Genomic DNA, 20730 nt, shown 5'->3' with positions numbered 1-20730 from the left:
AATGTTTTTTTTTTTTTTTTTTTTTTTTTTTGTATACAAGATCGAGGCTCGTGAAAGAGCGAACATTAATCACACAGAAAGACAAACAGACACACAAAACATATAACATCGGGAGCGGTAGACAAGATGGGGAGAGAGGGGGAAGGACACAAACACAACATTTGAGAGCAGGGACCGAGAGACATGGAGACATCGAGAGAACTGTGGGAGGGAGAGGGCTTTGGGGGAGGCATGGGAAGGGGGGGGGGGGGGTGGGAGAGGTATAAAACATATGGACACTGCCAAGACTTCCAGGAAAGAAGTTGGAATTTCAAACAAGATGGATCTGGGGTGAATTAGTGGGGGTAAAAAAGATCAAGGTTTTGGATGGGGGAAGATAAGAGATGGTGGTGAACAGCTGTTTTGAAGACCTGGAGGGAGGAGTGTGATTGAAGTGAGTGTGGGAGTTTGTTCCAGAGGCGGGAGAAAAGAAGAATGAAAGAGTGAAGGTGAGCAGAGAGCCGAGATTTCGGCAGTTTAACCATTAGAGGGTGGCTGGCAGATCTTGTGCGACCTGTAGGAATATTTGGGGGACAGAGCACAGAGAGAGCTGGGGGAGCAAGGCCGGAGAGGAGTCGGTAGAAGACAGAAAGACCACCTACCTGCCTGCGGTGAGTGAGTGAAAGGCCCTCAGAGATAGCTTCATCGCGGGAGATTCCAATGATTCTGAAAGCTTTGGATTCAACAGCGTGAAGCCGAGCCAGGTGTGAGGCAGGAGCACCAGCCCATAGGGGAGAACAGTATTCCATTGAGGATTAATTCAATTGATTCATCAAGAAATAATAAATCAATTAATCAATAAATAATTAATCGATTAAATGATTAATCAATAAATCAAAAATATCCTTGATAGCCACATCACTTGGTCACTGTCATGTCCAAATAATAGCTTCCAAGCTCAAAAGGTGCCTGAGATATTGGCCAAATGAGAGAAAAAAAGGAAAAAAAAGATTAATAATGAAAATAACTAAATAATAATCATTAAAAAATTTAATTATTAATCAATTCGGTCACAGAACATATAAACCACCACCATTTCATCAGAATGTGTAACTGATTTCTTTTTTTTCTTAGTAATTAATCGAATAATTAAATAATTAATCGATTAATTGATTAATTGCTCAATCAATAAATCAAAAATATCCTTGATAGTCGCATCACTTGGTCACTCATGTCCAAATATTAGCTTCCAAGCTCAAAAGGTGCCTGAGATATTGGCCAAATGAGAGAGAGAGAAAAAAAAGATTAATAATGAAAATAAAGAAATAATAATCATTAAAAAATAAAATTATTAATCAATTCGGTCACAGAACACATAAACTACCACTATTTCATCAGAATCTGTAACTTTAAAAAAAAATTTTTTTAGTCATTAATCGAATAATTAAATTAATTAATCGATTAATTGATTAATTGATTAATTAATAAATCAAAAATAGCCTTTGCAGCCAAATCACCTGGTCATTGGCATGTCCAAATATCAGCTTCCTAACTCAAAAGGTCCCTGAGTTAATGGTCAGAAGAGAAAGGAAATTTGATTAATTAAATAAGTACTTAATTAATCGCTAATAATTAAATAACTCATCAATTAATTTATTAATCAAAAAACAAAAAATACTGTTTTTGACAATTTCAGTTTCCTAGCTCAAAGGATGGTGAGATATCGTCCGGACAACCAAGACAGAAAACAAACAAAAAACAAATGAAAAATCACTCAGAGTGACACTTGGCAAAAGAGAACAAAGGAGTATGGCACTCCGTGGAGCATCTTTTTGACCTCAAAAATAATTAGTGGTTGAATTCAGTGACCTGATATGCAAACCGTCTTCAAAGTTCAAGTTAATCGGATGAAAATTGAGGATTTTAGAAATTTGAAAAAAGTGGTTGACCTTTGGCCTATGTTGACCTTTTGGCCTAAGATAATCTCAAAAATAGTTGGTGGTTGAATTCAGTTCGCCGATATGTAAATCCTCTTCAAAATTGAAGTCAATCGGATGAAAATTGAGGATTTTAGAAAAAAGTAGCAGCAGCAGCAGCAGCAGCAGCAGCAGCAGCAGCAGAAGCAGCAGCAGCAGCAGCAGCAGCAGCAGCAACAAGTCAAGCATTTTACTCTTATACTGCCGGTGATGTTGTATACCTTCACATTTGACACAAGAGCCCATCTAATTGTCCCATCAAATCTCCGGTGTATGTGTATCAACTATCAACACTATGTTGTTGTTTCACGTGTTTCGAATAATTATAATGATGGACTTGTTGCTGCTTTTTGTTTATTTTACCTTCACTTAATAATGACGATGTATTCAGCCTTATATCTAAAACCATAAACCAAAACAATTTTTAACGTTGGTTTTGAAACTCTCGTCACGTCACGTCACGTCGTCATTTCCGGTGTAACTTCCGGCGGCATGTGGCGCGTAAATCCGCTTGAGGTATCGTGTCCGTGCCGGATTCAGTCGTCATAAAACGGAACTTTTAAAAACATTTCCGCTGAGTTTGAAACGCAGTTACATGTTTTATAATTACGGCGTAATGCATAAATAAAATATAAACTATTTGTGCATTAGTGCGTGCGACGACAAGCAAATGCACAGCGTTGGATTTTTTTGAAGAGATGAGAGAGAGCGTCGTTTACCGCCATGAGAAACGAGGTGAGCCTGGCCTGACGTTTCGGATAACACACTTCGTCGGACCAACGTCACCTGCATTTACACGGCCATAAACGTCTGTTTTATGGACTCGTATTTGGGAAGATCAATCTTGTATTATCCGAGAGCTCAGTCAGCCTGCGCCACAAGTCTTTTTACCAAGACTCGTATTCCTCGTTCGTTGAGAATCCAAACAAGACTTTGCCAACACGTGATAAATAAATGAAATGATAATTAATACATTAGATTACAAAATTAGTACAATGTGCTTATACAATGTAACAATGTTCTCAACATGTTACTTTTAAATGGTTGGTTAATCCACTGCCAAAGCTGCGCCTGTTTTGTGTCTCCGAGCTTTGCGCATCTGCAAAGTGTGCTGTCCCGGCCCCCTGTACGTGCCCCCCGTCTACCCTGTGCGTGCCCCCCATCTACCCTGTGCGTTCCCCCATCCACCCTGTGCGTACCCCCATCCACCCTGTGCGTACCCCCATCCACCCTGTACGTGCCCCCCGTCTACCATGTGCGTTCCCCCCATCCACCCTGTGCGTACCCCCCATCCACCCTGTGCGTACCCCCCATCCACCCTGTGCGTACCCCCATCTACCCTTTGCGTACCCCCATCTACCCTGTGCGTGCCCCCCATCCACCCTGTGCGTGCCCCCCATCCACCCTGTGCGTACCCCCATCCACCCTGTGCGTACCCCCATCTACCCTGTGCGTACCCCCATCTACCCTGTGCATACCCCCATCTACCCTGTGCGTACCCCCATCTACCCTGTGCATGCCCCCAGCCACCCTGTGCGTGCCCCCATCCACCCTGTGCGTGCCCCCATCCACTCTGTGCGTGCCCCCCATCCACCCTGTGCGTGCCCCCCATCCACCCTGTGCGTGCCCCCACCCACCCTGTGCGTGCCCCCCATCCACCCTGTGCGTGCCCCCCATCCACCCACCATGTGCATCCTGTGCGTACCCCCATCCACCCTGTGCGTGCCCCCCATCCACCCTGTGCGTGCCCCCATCCACCCTGTGCGTGCCCCCCATCCACTCTGTGCGTTCCCCCCATCCACCCTGTGCGTTCCCCCCCATCCACCCTGTGCGTTACCCCCATCCACCCTGTGCGTTTCCCCCATCCACCCTGTGCGTTCCCCCCATCCACCCTGTGTTCCTCCCATCCACCATGTGCATGCCCCCCATCCATCCTGTGCGTACCCCCATCCACCCTGTGCGTACCCCCATCCACCCTGTGCGTACCCCCATCCACCCTGTGCGTACCCCCATCCACCCTGTGCGTACCCCCATCCACCCTGTGCGTGCCCCCCATCCACCCTGTGCATGCCCCCAATCCACCCTGTGTGTACCCCCCCATCCACCCTGGGCGTTCCCCCCATCCACCATGTGCATGCCCCCCATCCACTCTATGCATGCCCCCCATCCACTCTGTGCATGCCCCCATCCACTCTGTGCATGCCCCCATCCACCCTGTGCATGCCCCCCATCTACCCTGTACGTGCTGCCCATCCACCATGTGTGTGCCCCCCATCCACCCTGTGCGTACCCCCATCCACCCTGTGTGTGCCCCCCATCCACCCTGTGCATGCCCCCCATCCACCCTGTGCATGCCCCCACATCAACCCTGTGCGTGCCCCCCATCCACCCTGTCCATGACTCCCATCCACCCTGTGTATACCCCTCCCCCCATCCACCCTGTGCGAAACCCTCCGCCCATCCACCCTGTGCATACCCACCATCCACCCTGTGCATACCCACCATCCACCATGTGTGTGCCCCAATCCACCCTGTGGGTGCCCCCCATCCACCGTGCGGCGCGCTGCGTGTGGCTGCCAAGCCGTGCATGTCCCCTACCGTGCCCCTCGTGTTCCCCACCCTCTTCCATGTCACACGTGTTCCTCACACCACCCGTGTCCCCCACCCATCGCCATGCGTGTCACCCTACCTTCCCACCCCACACGTGTTCCCATCCCATGCCACACACGCAAACACACGCACGCAGCTCAGTTTATAAAAAATGTGTGAAACAATTAGCAAAGAATACCTGTGTACAACGATGACGCTGAACCTGAAAAGATATCTCACCCCAAGGAACAAAATCAAAGCCATAAACCATCTTGCATTATCAGTGTTCCAATACAGCTGCGGAATAGTAAACTGGCCACAAGCGGATATCAAAAAACTAGATATAAAAACAAGGAGACTCCTCACTATTCACAAAATGTTCTACAAAAATCGGTGCATCCCAAGAATGTACTTACTGAGGAAAGAAGAAGAAGGTGGTGGCCTGATGGAACTCGATGAAGAGCACAGAGTGAAGACTAAGATTAGCAGAGTATGTGAAAAGCTCAACAGTCTACCGAATACAATTTGTGTACAAGCATGAACACAACAAGCCAGAAAAGGTATCTCTCGCTCACCTTGCAAAAAACTTCCTAAAACAGGTGTGATTAGAATATGTACTCAGGCATTGCGTCCGGACATAGTACTCAGGAACAAAAAGGAAAAGACAGAATTGCTGATTGAGATATCAGTACTCAGCGATTTTGGCCTAAATAATGCAGAAATCAAGAAAATGACCAAATACCAAGATCGCAAGAATGACGTGGAAAGATCCTGGAAGCTGAAGAGCACCAAAATTGTACCAGTGATACTTGGGGCAATGGAAATGATAAAGAAGCACCTCACAGAGATCTTAAAAACCATCCCTGGGAACATCACCACAAATGAACTGCAGTTGGAGGTTGTGTGGGGCTCAGTGACGATCCTGAAAAGAGCGCTTGGAACAAAACTCTGAGAACAACAAAACTTTACAACTTGGACCATGAATCGCAATCCTTCACCGAAACGGGGGTGGATACTTTGAGTCCTGGGAAGACTCGTTTCCATCTTCTAAAACCCAAATTATGGAGATAACAACGGCGCGCGCGCACACACACACACACACACACACACACACACACACACACACACACACACACACACACACACACACACACACACACACACACACACACGTGTCCCCTATGCCACATACCCGCACACTCCCTCCGCGAGTGCAGCCCACGCCCCCTCCCTCCACGTGCCGTTCCACCTCTCCCCACTGCGTAGATGCTTTTGTTGATGTTTGGGTTTTGTCTCAAAGAGCAAAGTCATTGATCGGCTATTTATAAGTGTGCAATGATATAACATCATGCTGTGTATTTCAGTTTGAGAACATGACGCACAGGAGGAACCTTCCAGAATGGATGGCACATCAGGATGAAGGTTGCTTGGACAAACGACCGAGGGTACAATATGCTCTTGATAAGTAAATAAATATTTTCTTTGAAAAGTTCCATTAATGATTAATGTACACTTATCAAATAAGTAGTTTCTGTTACCTCCGCCATCTGCGATGGATGAAATATCACATTGTAACATCTTGAATGTGAGGGTTTAAGCAGTGGAAAAGCACAATTTCTTGTGTCTCTTGCCTCTTACCATTGGAGGAGGAGGATCTTTTGCAGGAGACCTTCATTGGGCCATGATCTCTGCCAATACTCCTCCGCACTGCAGTGCTTCATACTGGTCCCTCATGGACGTTTGAGCACTTTAATCCTTTCCTGGTTTCTCTCTCCTCTCCTCTCTCTCGCTCTCTGTATGTGTGTGTATGAATGTGTTCTCATCTCGGTGATAGTTTTTCTTGTTGTACAAGGGCTTATTTATTCTTATCGTCATCTTACTATAATTCACCAAATGTCCGTCTGTCCGTCCGTTCGAGGGTACCACAAAAACGGCTGAACCGATCGCCACGATATTTTGGGTGGGTAATCCTGGGACCCCCTGGAGTAAAATAGGCCATATTGTTTTTCCAATTTTTCCAATTTTCCAGTTTTTCCAAACACGATGGAATAATATTTACTGATATGAACAGTGATGTGGCTTTTATTGAAATTCTACAAATACTGTTGAGATTTTGATGAGAATTATGAACCTGCCGCGAATGCGGAAGTGGACAACCACCTTTAGAGGCCATTTTCCCCCGCAGAGCAGGGGTTGGCCTTTTTGGGGCACCGTGGTCCCCTTTTTGAAGCAATGTTTTATGGTCGGATGCCCTTCCTGCTGCCAACCCTATTAGTCACCTTTTGCGACACACAGGGAATTACCAGTTTGCCGACCTCAGGAAGGATGACAGGCTGAGTCAACCCCCCTGGTGTTAATTCAGCTATCGACCGGGATTCGAACCCAGGATCCTAGGATCCCAAGTCGGCACCCTAACCGCTAAGCCAACACCAGGCGCGGAAGTGGACAGATTACGGCAATTAGCTGGTTTGATAATATCCCAATACAACCGTCATTTAAAACTTTTTTTTTGAAGCATCAATTGATGATTGGAATTGAGTGAATACAATTACGATTTTGAATTCGTAATTGTATTCACCCAACCGTACGGAACTTCACATCAGGATTTAAATATTTGTTTGTGTCACAAATGTTGTTAAAAGCTTATTTTTATATTAATGTTATTTAATTTGTGATTGGGGTTATGCTGTTGGGAATGAAAATGGAGATAACGAGTTCAAGTGAATGATGAAATGCCGTGATGGTTTCTACTTTCTAAACGTGAAATTCACGGATCGCCATTTGCAGATTCGCCATGGACCCACAATCGATGTTTCTATACGTGAATGTACCTGTTTGTTTGCGTACGGATACGTTTTTCATGGAAGTCCTTCACGAATTTGCTGTCCATGTCTCACGTGCGACTGAAGGTGCTACAGGAATGTGGAATTTATTGGTTTCATGCTTTAGCATTCGCTGTTTCTGCATTGTCTGTGCTTCTGGCCTCCCACCTGTGCGTAGCATGGGTACCTCACTAGTTTAAAGAAATCAGAGGCCATAAGGCCAGAAGCTGTTTAAAGAAGCTGTGCTTGTCAGTTCCATAAAACCGTGTCTTGTGGGTCACTTGTTCCAGAGGTTTTGGCTTCTCCCTGGAGTGTCTCAATAAGTTTAAAAATCCCTATAACCAGTGTGTGCAGTTGGTTCCCGCTTGGAATAATATCGTTCCTCTCCGCTCGGACAAGCTATCACCTCCAAAGTGTTTTTAAGCCAGTCACCCTTGAAGTCACTGCTCTGGCATTTTATAGCCCCTTGCCCAACTTGTATTTAACAGACACAGGTGGGGGCCGTAAATGCAACAATACATCTCCCCTCAATTTCTTGTAAACATGAAAAGTTGACATAATATGAGATATTTTACTTATTTTCATCTTTTTTAAATCAGATAGACATGGCCTAATTGATTGATTTTTTTTTTTTGGATCACTTATTTAATGCAAAAGAGGCAGGTTTTGCGGCATGTTGACTGCGTAACATGAGTTTTGGCACTCCAACATCACGAATGGCGAATCACAGAATGGCCTGCTTTCTGGTCTTGCACCCTCTGCCCTTTCTGTGCTCTTTCTCCTGCATGTTTCTTCAGGGCTTTTGCATTCTGCCAGTTCCCCACTTAAAATTAAACTCAACTTCCTGGCTCACTGCTCATCTCCACACATTTGTTCTTTTATTTTGCTTGTGGAGCCAACTTTCTCAGTTTGTTAATCTCGTTCTTCCTTCCGGGGATGTCACTCAGGTCCCATCCCCACACGTGGTCTTTTCTCGGCTAGTGTTCTGCGCCAGTGGATATTTGCTACTATGGATGGAATTGAAAAGCAAGCTCCTATTTAAAGTCCACCAGCAACCCCATCCAAGTGAAACTCTCAAAATCCAGAACCACTGAACACCCCCACTCATCTGTTACCTTTGCCCCATTTGCGTCTGTTTTCCCCTCCTGCTCCACTTTCCAGAGTCTCTTCAATCTGACTCTGCTTTGCAGGTCTTCAAGACAGCTGTTTACCACCATCCCAAATCATGCCCTATTCAAAGCCATGATATTTTCTACACCTGCTAAACCACCTCCACCCTTCCCAAAAATTTGCTTCTGTATCCATCTTGTCCACCCCTTGTGTTTTCCCCTACCCCTCATCATTACCTGTATCCCTTACTTGTCTGTCTCTGTCTATATTCCCCCTTCTCCTGCTGTTCATATTTTTACCCTCGCCAGAGGAGAGGGTATTACATTTAAGTCATATTGTTTGTCGGCACGGAATAATTATGATTTTCTCTGCAACTGTTCGTCCGATTGACAGGAAACTTTCACCATAGGTACACCTCCACCTGTAGAATTTTTTAAAATGACCTATGACCAGGCCGCCCCACCAAGTTCAGCCCAAGAGCAGACCGCAAGATGCTGAAAGAAGTCTCTAAGAACCCCAGAATGTCATCACTGGACCTACAGGTAGCTCTTGCCACTGTTGATGTCAAAGTGCACGAGTCTACCATTAGAAAGAGGCTGCACAAATTTGATCGACATGGGAGGTGTGCCAGGAGGAAACCTTTGCTGTCCAGAAAGAACATCAGGGCAAGACTAAAGTTTACCAATGCCAAAGGCAAAGACCAGCACTTCTGGAACAATGTGCTCTGGACAGATGAGTCAAAGGTAGAGCTATTTGGCCACAGTACCAGAAGACATGTTTGGCAAAAACCAAAGATAGCATTTGACCACAAGAACCTGATACCAACTGTAAAGCATGGTGGTGGAAATATTATGGTTTGGGGCAGCTTTGCTGCATCAGGGCCTGGGCAGCTCACCATCATAGAATCCACTATGAATTCTTCATTGTACCAGAGAGTGCTTGAGGATAATGTGAGGCCATCTGTCAGAGAGTTGAAGCTCAACTGAAGGTGGACCTTGCAACATGACAATGACCCTAAACATACCAGTAAATCCACCAAGGAATGGCTAAAAAGAAAGAAATGGAGGGTTCTGGAATGGCCAAGTCAAAGCCCGGATCTAAATCCCATCGCGATGTTGTGGGGGGATTTGAAACGAGCTTTGCATGCAAGAAAGTTTGTCGTTGAAGGCGGCAAAAAGGGTTGGCGTCAGGAAGGGCATCCGGCCGTAAAACATTGCTTCAAAAAGGGGACCAAAAAAACAACAACTACCACGGTCCCCGAAAAGGCCAACCCCCACTTTGCGGGGAAAAATGGCCTCTAAACGGTGGTTTTTTTTTTTTGTGCATGCAAGAAACCCCTCAAACATCGCACAGCTGAAAGAATTCTGCATGGAGGAGTGGGCAAAAATTTCTCCCAGTCGATGTCAGAGACTGGTCGACAGTTATAAGAAAGGCCTACTTGAGGTTGTTTCTGCCAAAACGGGCAATACCACCTATTAGAGCCAAGGGTGTACTTACTTTTTCCACATGTGAAATTTGCATTTATGTTCATTTAAATTATACAATGGACTACAAAATGTAAATGTTTCATGATATTTGTTATATTATATCACCTTAATCTATCAATATTGTTGAAATGAAGATCAAATAGCTGTATGTTGAAATATGTTGAAGAAGTCAAAACTTTACATGGGGTTTACTTACTTTTTCACGTGACTGTGTGCGCGCGTGTACACACACACACATGCACACACACACACGCACACACACACACGCACACACACACACACACACACACACACACACACACACACACACACACACACACACACACTACTATCCCCTCTTTCTTTTCCCAAATAACTAATTTTGAATGAGTAAAACCAGAAAGTGACAAAATAAAGGGATAATTAATTACAAGTATAACTATAGTAATGTGATGTTGTTTAAGAAGCTGCCAGTGGAATTGTCGCCAACGTTGTTTCCTGTGGTGCGGCAGGGTGTTGGGAAAGATGTGCCAGATATATATTTTCCTGGATCCATCACTTACAGCTATGAAAGCAATGACTGCTCATTGATTTGCGATGATTTAAGGTAAGACTTTAGTGCATTCATGTTGTGGGATGAAAGGGCGAAACATACACCCTGATAGGAGTTTGAACTTGGCTGAGCTTTGCTAATTTGCAAATGTTTGAAGTCGGAATCCATGTTCTCATTTTTGTCAGCTGGATGTACCGTAGTCAGTCACTCGTGTATAATCTGCTCTTGTATGTAATGCGCAGGGCACTATTCAGATAAAATTCTTAGGAAAATATCAGTTTATATGTATATCCTGCACGCCATAAATGAACTCCAGCTCAGAACTGGAAATGAAGTGAACTCAATATCAGTGTTTTGCTGATTAATATGGAGAGATTCATTTTAGATGGTGTTTAATTGTTTAATTTGGCATACCAGATAACTTCTAACTTGTATGAAACAACTCTTACTGAATGTGTGATGTCTATCAAGTTAGCACAGTAAGACTTTGTTGCACTAAATTGCAAGTCTTTACCGAGTCATTGGCTTTACAGTAATTATCAAGCAGTCTGCTGTGCTGCAATACACCTGCTAATCCCCAAGTTTATTTTCTTTCTATGGCTGTATATATATATATATATATATATGTATATATAAAACTGTGAGAAATAGTAGAAACTCCACAGTACGAGCAGGGCGTCTCATTTTTATTAAATAAATAATCGGGAGATTGAATAAGACGCGGATGTAGCTTCAGGACGGTCGATCTTTAATTCTCGACAAGCTTTCGACCAACAAAGGTCTTCTTCTTAGTTGTCCCCAAGTTCAGCGGAAGTCTCCAATGTCTCCAGACATTCCGCTGAACTTGGGGACGACGAAGAAGAAGACCTTTGTTGGTCGAAAGCTTGTTGAGAATGAAAGATCGACCGTCGTGTAGCTACGTCCGCGTCTTATTCAATCTCCCGATTATATATCTGATAAATCTGAAATAATCATCATTGGCCCAAAAACGCTCACAAAATCCACCCATAACTTTGCCCTCAACATCGACGGTATCCCAGTATCCACCTCCCCTCACATCCGGAATCTTGGCGTCATCTTTGACCAAACCCTCTCCTTCGACAAATACACTAAACAGATCACAAAGTCAGCCTTCTTTCACCTGAAAAACATTGCCCGTCTCCGCTCATCCCTCTCCTCCACGGCTGCAGAAACCCTCATCCACGCCTTCATCACCTCCCGTCTGGACGACTGCAATAGCCTCCTCTATGGTTCACCCTCAAAAATCACCAATAAACTCCAATACATTCAGAACTCCGCTGCCCGTCTACTCACCCATTCCCGGACCCGTGACCACATCACCCCTGTCCTTTACAAGCTTCACTGGCTCCCCATCCCCCAGAGAATCCAGTACAAAATCCTCCTCTTGACATACAAAGCCCTCCATAACCTGGCCCCATCCTACCTGGCTGACCTCCTCTCCAGACACACTCCCACCCGCAACCTCCGCTCTGCTGGTACCAACCTCCTGACCCCCTCCATCCGGACCAAATTCAGATCCTGGGGGGACAGGGCCTTCTCCATCGCTGCTCCCACCCTCTGGAACTCACTACCTCACACCATCAGAGACTCCTCCTCACTCACCACATTCAAAACATCACTAAAGACCCACCTGTTCAACACTGCATTCAACATTCAACCCACAGCATTTAACCCCTGACTATCACTTCTCCTTCTCCCTCCTTTTGCTTTAAATATTTCCCTATTGATTCTTGTCTTTTTGCAATTGTTGTTTTCATGTATTGTTATGCATTATGTTTTCCACTCTGTCAAAGCGCCTTTGGGCTTCTTGAAAAGCGCTATACAAAATAAATGAATTATTATTATTATTATATATATACTGTATATGTATATATATATAGATATACAGACTTGGCATTTAATATGGAATATATATTTTTTCTTGACTTGGGTTTACTTTCTTAACTCAGTATATCAATCTGGTGAGTTTCTTTTACACTTGGGTGATTTATTTGTTAAAAGAACCATGTCACTGATTGTCTGTCGCAGCAAGAAGTCAACAACAGGATTATATCACAGGTGGCGTGGCAAAATGTACGGACAGGTGCATTTGATGATTGGCTTCACAGTCGGGTATACAAGGGTTATTACCTTCGCAAAAGCGGAAGGTTATGTTTTGATCGCTGTGTATTTATTTGTATGTCTGTGTGTGTGTGTGTGTATGTTATTCGCATAACTCAAAAAGTATTCAACCGAATTGCATGAAATTTGGTGGGATGATTGGTTATTATACGGGACACATTTGATTAGATTTTGGGAGCAATCGGGTCAAAGGTCAAGGTCAAGGTCACGAAAAGGTCAAAATCGTATTTTTGTTGTTCTGTTCCCTACACTCCCATGCCAAGTACAGAACAGTAGCTGCGGCGAAGGTATGCGCTCTACCGAGTGCCCGTTCTAGTTGCGTTCTGTATTAGTGGAAAACAACTGCTGCACGTCTCCAAAAGTTATTGCCGCTTCCTCTGGAGATGGTCCGTCAACTCGACAATGCTGTTTGTCATGGAGTGGTGGCTTTACGAAATTACGGCGTGAAACAGCGTGCTATTGCTTGGCAGTATGGCATCACTCAAGGTAAGGTGTCAAAGATCCTGAAACGAAATGCTCAGAGGCGTGTCCCTACTCCAATACCGATGCCAGGACGTCCCCGCAGAACCACAAGGAGGGATGATCGCCAGCTGCACCGGTTAGTCCGCAATGGCCGTACCAAGTCAGCTAATCGGCTTCGGGCTGAGTGGCAGCAACTGACAAATGTGCCTTTATCCAGAAGGCAAGTCAACCAACGACTGGTTCAAGCAGGCTATCGTGCCAGGCGTCCCCTGAGAAAGCCACGCCTGACCAGATAACACCGCCAGCGCCGATTGCAGTGGGCCAGAGAGCACCGTCAATGGCAGCCAGGACACTGGAATCACGTCATCTTCAGTGACGAGTCCAGATTTCTGGTCTATCGTCAAGATGGCCGCGTCCGAGTGCGCAGACAAGTGCATAAAGCCTACAACAAAGATTGTATAGTGCCAAGAGTCCAAGCTGGAGGTGGTGGGGTGACCGTTTGGGCTGCTTTTCATGCAGGGGGCAAAACTGACCTGGTTGTTCTGAATGGAAACCTGAACCAGTTCAAGTACAGGGCCATTCTGGAAGAATCATTGCTTCCATTTGCTCGTGCAGCCTTTCGAGGAAACTGTCTTCCAAGATGACAATGCACGGCCTCATCGTGCTCGCATGATCCAACACTTTCTTGCTGACCGTGGTGTAGACATATGGAGTGGCCTGCCATGTCCCCGGATATGAATCTGATAGATAACTTGTGGGCAGAATTAACGCGTCAAATCAACCACTTGGACGAGTAGCCGACCTCTGTGCGTGAATTGCAGCAGGCTATTGTCACTGCATGGCAAGCGATTCCTGTCCAAACCTTGGCAAATCTCGTGAACAGCATGCCTCAACGTGTACGTGCTCTCCTGAATGCTCGTGGGAGTTACACGAAGTACTGAACTGTAATTTTACTGTCCGTAATCCCAGTCGTAATTTAACTTTTGTTTTTGTTAAAAAACAAAATTTGGCTAATGTGCAAAATAAAGAGATACTTCTGGAAAACGTAAAGAAGTTTAACACAGTACTGTCCATGAATTGAGTTCGATATCAGTTTACATCACTTTCAAGGATCAATTTATTTGTTTCAAAATGTCAAATGTGGTTTTTGTTTCTTTTAAAGGTCACATTAACAAAATCTAGAATAATTTCAACATAATTCCAATGAACTTTTGGTTCTAAGACATCTTGAAAAGTAATTTCACCCCCACAAAAAAAATATTCCATATTAAATGCCAAGTCTGTATATATATATATATGTGTATGTTTTGCAAAATTTGTAATCGTATTACAGCATCCATCACAGGCTCTATTCCCATCATATTTCACAATTCATCATTTGTCTTCCTCTCTCTCAACGATACTCCGCACATCCACCGAACCATTAGCATTTCCACCCTTTCCAGCATTCGTTGCTGCTCTACGTTCATTACCCATGTCTCACTCCCATAAATCATAACACTTCTCACACATGCAGCATACACCTTTCCCTTCAGCTTCAACGACACTCCCCTCCTCATCAGCAAGCCACTCATTTCCTGAAACTTCTTCCATGCACATCTCACTCCATCAACCGTTGCCGAGTCTGATCCACCTTCTCCATTCAGCATGTCTCCTCGGTAGCAAAATGTTTTCACACCTTCCAGCTTCACGCAGTCTCCAAGATCCAACTCAACATTTCCTCCATCTGCAGCTCCCTCTGTGCACACCTTACACTTGAATGTAGCTGCCACATTGGTTTATGACTCTCTCAGACCACTACATTTTGATGAACCCACTCAGCGCACATTGTACATTGAATGAATTCCACTCCGACACCCTTCCTGCACACAACACACGGCCACTTCCCAGTTCTTTCCACCTCACCACATGCTTTACCACTTGCCATCACGTTCGTCTTTCCGATATTCACCTTCAGACCTTTTGTTTCCATACATTCCTTCCACTTGTTCATCTTCTCCTTCAGAGTGTGTGATGCTCACCACTGTTGCCGTCCTTCGTCCTTACAGCTGTACGCGCTCTCTCGTACATTGCCATCACTACTCTGATCAACCATTCCTCCACTCCTAACTTCCTCAATGCCCATGTCACTACTTCGTGTGGAACCCTATTGAATGCTTTCTCCAGATCAACAAACTCAAGAAACAACTTCTTCCTCTTCTCCATGTACTTCTCCTGAAACTGCCTTACAATAAAAAGCGCGTCTGTCGTTCCTCTTCCTGGCATAAATCCAAATTGCATTTCGTCGATTTTCACTTTCCTTATCCTCTTCTCCAACACCCTTTCCAATACCTTAATTCCATGCTTTAATAACTTTATCGCTCGATACGAACCACAGTCTAGAAGGTCACCTTTCCCCTTGTATAGAGGGATGAGGGACTCGATTCCCAAGCCACTGGAATGCGGCCTTCTTTCACAACCAGATTACAGATCTCTGTTATTCTCTTCACACCCCAACTTCCCGCTTCCTTCAACATATCTCCCACAACTCCCGTCGGCCCTCCTGCTTTTCTAATCTTCATTGCTTTTATCGCTTCCTCAACTTCCTTCTCAGTTATCTTCTCTGCCAGTCCTAAAACTGGGTTACTCTTTATGTTGCCATCCCATTCATTCTCTGCATTCAACAGCATTTCCATATATCTCTTCCATCTTCCTTTAATTCCATCTGGGTCCACAACGATTTGTCCCACTTCATCCTTCAAGCAACTCACCCCCATCACATCACACCTCTCCTTCGCTATCTGCTTTGCAATCCTGAATACCGCTCTCTGACCCTCTTCCAAATCCAAGCGTTTTCCGAACATTTTCCTGTATGCCACCTGTGCCTTTGCTACCTCTTTCTTTGCAGCCTTCTTGGCTGCCTTATAACTTTCATGCTCTGCCTCTGTCCCCCAATATGCACTGCATTTTAAAGATGGCGATGCCCAGTGACGAAGGTTGGTTTTGTGTCGGTGTAAGAAATCTGAAGAAATTGTGCTTTCACTTTAGGTCTCATGGATAATACGCACCCCAAATTTTGATCAGATATTTCTGGGGGAAACAATTGCAGCTTCTAGTCGAGTGATTACGGTATACTGCACATGCTTGATAATTTGGGGTTTTTTTTCTTACCCCCAGAATGCCTTGTTATATATTTTTATTATTGTTTTTTTGCTCCACCATCCCATCAGGTCACAACTATCAGATGGGGCTGCACTCGGGTTTGATATGGAATGGCCAATTGCAAGTGCTGGAGAAAAGGAAAATAAAACGGCCATTGTCCAGCTCTGTCCTTCCTCCATGCACTGTTACTTGCTGCATGTCAGCAACATGATGTGTACGTATATCACTTTGATCCACTGTGTTTTGTACTCGAAGTGGAACTTCAAAACATGGCTTCATTTGTTAATTTATCACTCATACTTGAGAATCATTCACGGTTTTGGAAAGGCAAATGGGAAGATTGGGTTCAGGGTGACCAAGCAACGCTACACGTGCCTTTAGGCTTTTAATATAACTAGCAGAGTACCCGCCCTACGGGCGATCTTGGTGATCTTGGTCGCCAAGCAGCACATTCCTCTGACACATCCCTTTATTTGGGCGGTGTATAGGCAACAGAATACTGCCTCGATCAGTCCCAAAAATAAAAATAAACTTGGTTACATAGCATGAAGCAAAAACATGCCTACTGCTTATGTACATATTCAGGATGCATCATAAGCTGCGTTTCCCTCTACAAGTATTGCATGCATGCTTACATGCAGGGAATATATATATCTATATATTTCTTGGATAATTCGTGGTTGAATTTCTTGGATAATTCTAATTGCGCTGGTCCATAGGCTGACACCAGATGCCTGAAGCCTGAGGTCTATATGTACTGTCACCTTTATTTGGCCTAATGACGCCTATCGGCTCCAACCTTTCGATATTAGATGATTCTTTTCACACTCACTTAGGTTGTTTTACACTGAACACAAAGCTTGTAGGTAGGGCATGGCGATTATTAATATGAAACTTCTGATGAGTATTAGGTTTACCACAGCACCAAAATGCCAGCCGTATGATTTTATTTTTCAGGTTACAATTGTGGGTGTTGTCGGGTCAACTGTCCAACCAAGGGGTATTGAGCGGACATGCATACATACAAACACTTGCTCCATTATATATAGATTATATTTTTTTCCATGAGGACTTTTCATTACCTTAGAGATTGCAAGGTGCAATGTTTTTATTTTTGGGTGAATTCGCAGACCTAGATTTCCACTTCCACTGGTTTCCTCATTTTCTGAATGACAGGGTCGTTTCCGAGATTCTAAATAATTTAATAGGAATTGTTACACAGACTTTGACAATGCATTTTTATAACATTGGATTTGTGAAACTTCAGGCCAACAATGTGAAACACGTACTATTATAAAACGTATTATAAAAAGCGTATTATAAAATTATAAAATACCGAAAGTATACGTATTATAAAAGCATACCGAAAGAGGGTGTCAGGCAGGTTTGTATGTTTGCCTTCTTTGCTCAGCAACTGTAAGATGCAGTTCTATTTGGCATCTCTGGCATAGCCCCGGCATGGATTATGACGTGACTTTGTGTCAGTGCAGTAGTTAATTACATGGTTACTTAACTTACTGATCAATGTGCTGTGTGTGAGGCTTCCCCTTTGTGAAATGTTTTTCTTTTGCCAGTGCTGTAATTAGCCCGGAGATTCCACACAAGCTTGCTTTTCTTTATGTACAGATTTGTCTGCAGTCATCAAACCTAGCCTTTCGTCCTGCTACACAGAATCTTGTGGTGAGACAGTTGCCTTCAAACAGCTTACCTTCTCTTCCTGGAAGATAAAGGCCAACATGACTGCATTAGACAAAAACTAAATAAGACACAAACTACTACCCCCATTTTCATTACTACCACCCCATAAAAAAAACTCAAAATAATGACGAGATTAATATTAAAACGCAGAAGGCAGCCTGAATGATAAAGAGTGGAGATGCAACCGCTGACCACCGGATGTTAACAACAGTTGCTCTTACAGCACCTCAGGTTGCCATGAACGGCGTATCGGAAGGCACCAAGCCTACATCTCCTATTTTATATCTACGATTATTATACAATTCAGAATAATGATGAGATTAATATTAAAACTCAGAAACCAGTCCGAATAATAATAATGAGTGGAGATGCAGCCTCGGACCATCTGCTGTGAACAACACCACTGTTCTTACAGCACATCCTGTTGCCGCGAATATTGTGTTTGAATGCGCCAGGCCGGCATCTCATGTTGTGCATCTTTGATTATTATTCCAGTGAAAGAATTTGGAATTGGAATGGTGACTCTGCTCTGATCCATCTACCTCATCACCCTGCACAATCACACCGGAATACTATTATAGTGCAACACGCGCAACAGCCAATGGCTGTTCAAGAAGTGATTTGGCATGCAGCGGAGAGGGCACTGCTTTCGCCATTGTGCCAATGATTACGCTGCCGCGTGCCAATGGTGGCACGCGTGCCTAAGGTTGCCGACCCCTGCTATAGAGTATCATTTGGAAAATTTTCGGTGCTAATTTTTCGTACATGTATACACAATCGTCGGTTAATGGTATCGAGTATTCTGCGGCCTAGTACTCGTAGGCTTAGACTACCGTACCGTCTCCGACCTTGTGGTTTGTTTTTCTCTCAGCGATTGGTCGAATGCGCTGAAATTATTTTCGTTCTCTGTTTCGTACCAGTCGTTCACCCCGTACCTCCTTGTTTAATATCTGTACTCACAAAAAAAAAAAAAAAAAACCCCCCAAAAAAATATTTCCTTCCCAGGTCTTATTCCTTTATTTGTTGTTCTTTTTGTTCGTTCGTTCTTCGTTCGCGATCACGCGGTTAGAAATGTATAATCTCTCCCCTGAACAACTATTTTCTCTCATATATTATAACACCCTTTTCTTCTTTTCCTACAAAAGGATGCTTTCGTCTTGCTCACCAAATCTATTCATTCCAAAAAATATATATAATACCATCTCTTACAGTTCCTCCTTTCTACATTCCCTAAACTATCCAGAACTCCATCCCTCCTCCAGTGTCCTCAAACGTATTTTTGACTCGAAGGTCTCAAACTCATTTTGCAAAAAATGTTCGTTTCCCATGAATCGTACACTTTTCAAAATCCAATCTCACCCCTCCCCTCCAAATCCTCCCCATCACCCATCCCTTTAAAATCTCCCCCCTTGCCCCTTCCCTCCCCTCCCTCCTAAACTCCCCCCACACCCCTCCCCTCCGAGACTCTCCCTCGCTCCTCCCCTCCTAGACTCCCCTCTCACCCCTCCTCCTCAAAGCATCCTCCCTGCTTCTTCCTCCTTCCAACTTTCACCTTCATCTCCCCAAACCTTCTGCCTTGCTCTTCCCCCTCCTCAAATAACACCTCACTGTGCCTCACCCAATCTCCATCAAACCTTTTGTCCGCCCCATTCTTCCCTTTCTCCAAGCTATTCTGAAATCTCTGACACACCTTCAACAGCTCTCCCTACCTCTTCCTCCTCTTCCACATCTTACCCTACCCCTCCCCCCCCCTGTTCTGGACCCGATGCTCCCCTTTCCTCTTCATTAACGGTATGGACCTCAAACATCCGGGGCCTTCGCTCAAACTTGACTGACCTCTCCATACAGGTTGCTTCTGACAAACCAGATGTGATCTGCTTAACAGAAACTTTCCTCCTCATGATGTCTCTGATGCCTTGGTATCTCTCCCAGGTTACTCCCTCCTCCGGTATGATAGACCTGAGCCTCGTCCTGGAGGTGGGGTTGCTATCTTTATAAAAAACTCTCTTCCTCACTCGCCCTCCACTGCCCTCTCTCCACCTCACCCCCAGGAATACCTTTGGCTACGGCTTCCCCTTCGCTCCCACCTTTTGTTCATATGTGTGTTGTACCGTCCACCAATCAGCGATGACTCCATCTACATCTCACTGTCTGATAATATGGACCAACTTCTATCTACCCATCCCAACTCTCTCTTCCTCATATGTGGTGATTTCAATTGTCACCATGCCAGTTGGCTGGGTGTGGGTACCTCTCTCACCAGCCATGGCTCTTCAGCAAAGGACTTCTGCGACTCACTGGGACTGACACAATCTGTCAATTTCCCGACCCGGATCTCAGTCAACGGAGCATCTTCTCTTCTGGATTTGGTTATGACAAACTTCCCTGAAAATGTCTGCTGCTCTTCTTCTGCTCCAATCGGCTCTTCTGATCATGTGCTTGTCAAAGTGGACATCTCTCTGACCATTCTCAGAGAGCCTCCTCAGCGTCGACGAGTCTGGCATTTCACTCAGGCCAACTGGCACGGTCTTCAAGCAGCCATCAATCATCTGGACTGGTCTCCCATCTCTACCGCCTCTGACATCAACTCATCCTGGGAATTCTTTCAAAGTAAATTGCTCTCTCTCATGCACAGATTTATACCATCTCGTCTTCAGTTGTCATACCCTTCCTCCCGTCCATGGTACACGGAATCTTGTGGTGAGGCTGTTGCCCTGAAACAACTTGCTTTCGTCTCCTGGAAAGCAAATCCAACGGAAGGAAATCTCATTTCCTTTCACAAAGCCCGAAAC

At 44.7% G+C, this 20730-nt stretch overlaps 1 protein-coding gene across 4 annotated transcripts in view; it reads left to right on the top strand.

Moving 5' to 3' along the window:
• The first annotated feature begins 2429 nt into the window (after positions 1-2429).
• Positions 2430-20730, top strand: part of WRN (WRN RecQ like helicase) — a 124684-nt gene continuing 106383 nt past the window's right edge. The window contains exons 1-5 of one of the 4 annotated variants that reach the window (XM_068133306.2): positions 2436-2471; positions 2607-2690; positions 5909-5989; positions 10455-10549; positions 16309-16454. In XM_068133306.2, the coding sequence (XP_067989407.2) occupies positions 2679-2690; positions 5909-5989; positions 10455-10549; positions 16309-16454 (334 nt within the window). In that variant the 5' untranslated portion in view covers positions 2436-2471; positions 2607-2678. Of the gene's footprint in view, positions 2691-5908; positions 6010-10454; positions 10550-16308; positions 16455-20730 lie in introns of all 4 variants that reach the window. The other 3 variants (XM_068133309.2, XM_068133307.2, XM_068133308.2) reach the window with 3 other exon arrangements.

Source organism: Myxine glutinosa, chromosome 12 (assembly GCF_964187855.1).
Source record: "Myxine glutinosa chromosome 12, kmMyxGlut1.1, whole genome shotgun sequence".
NCBI lineage: Eukaryota > Metazoa > Chordata > Myxini > Myxiniformes > Myxinidae > Myxine > Myxine glutinosa.
The sequence above is the reverse complement of the archived record's forward strand: the minus strand, read 5'-3'. Positions and strand labels throughout refer to the sequence as shown.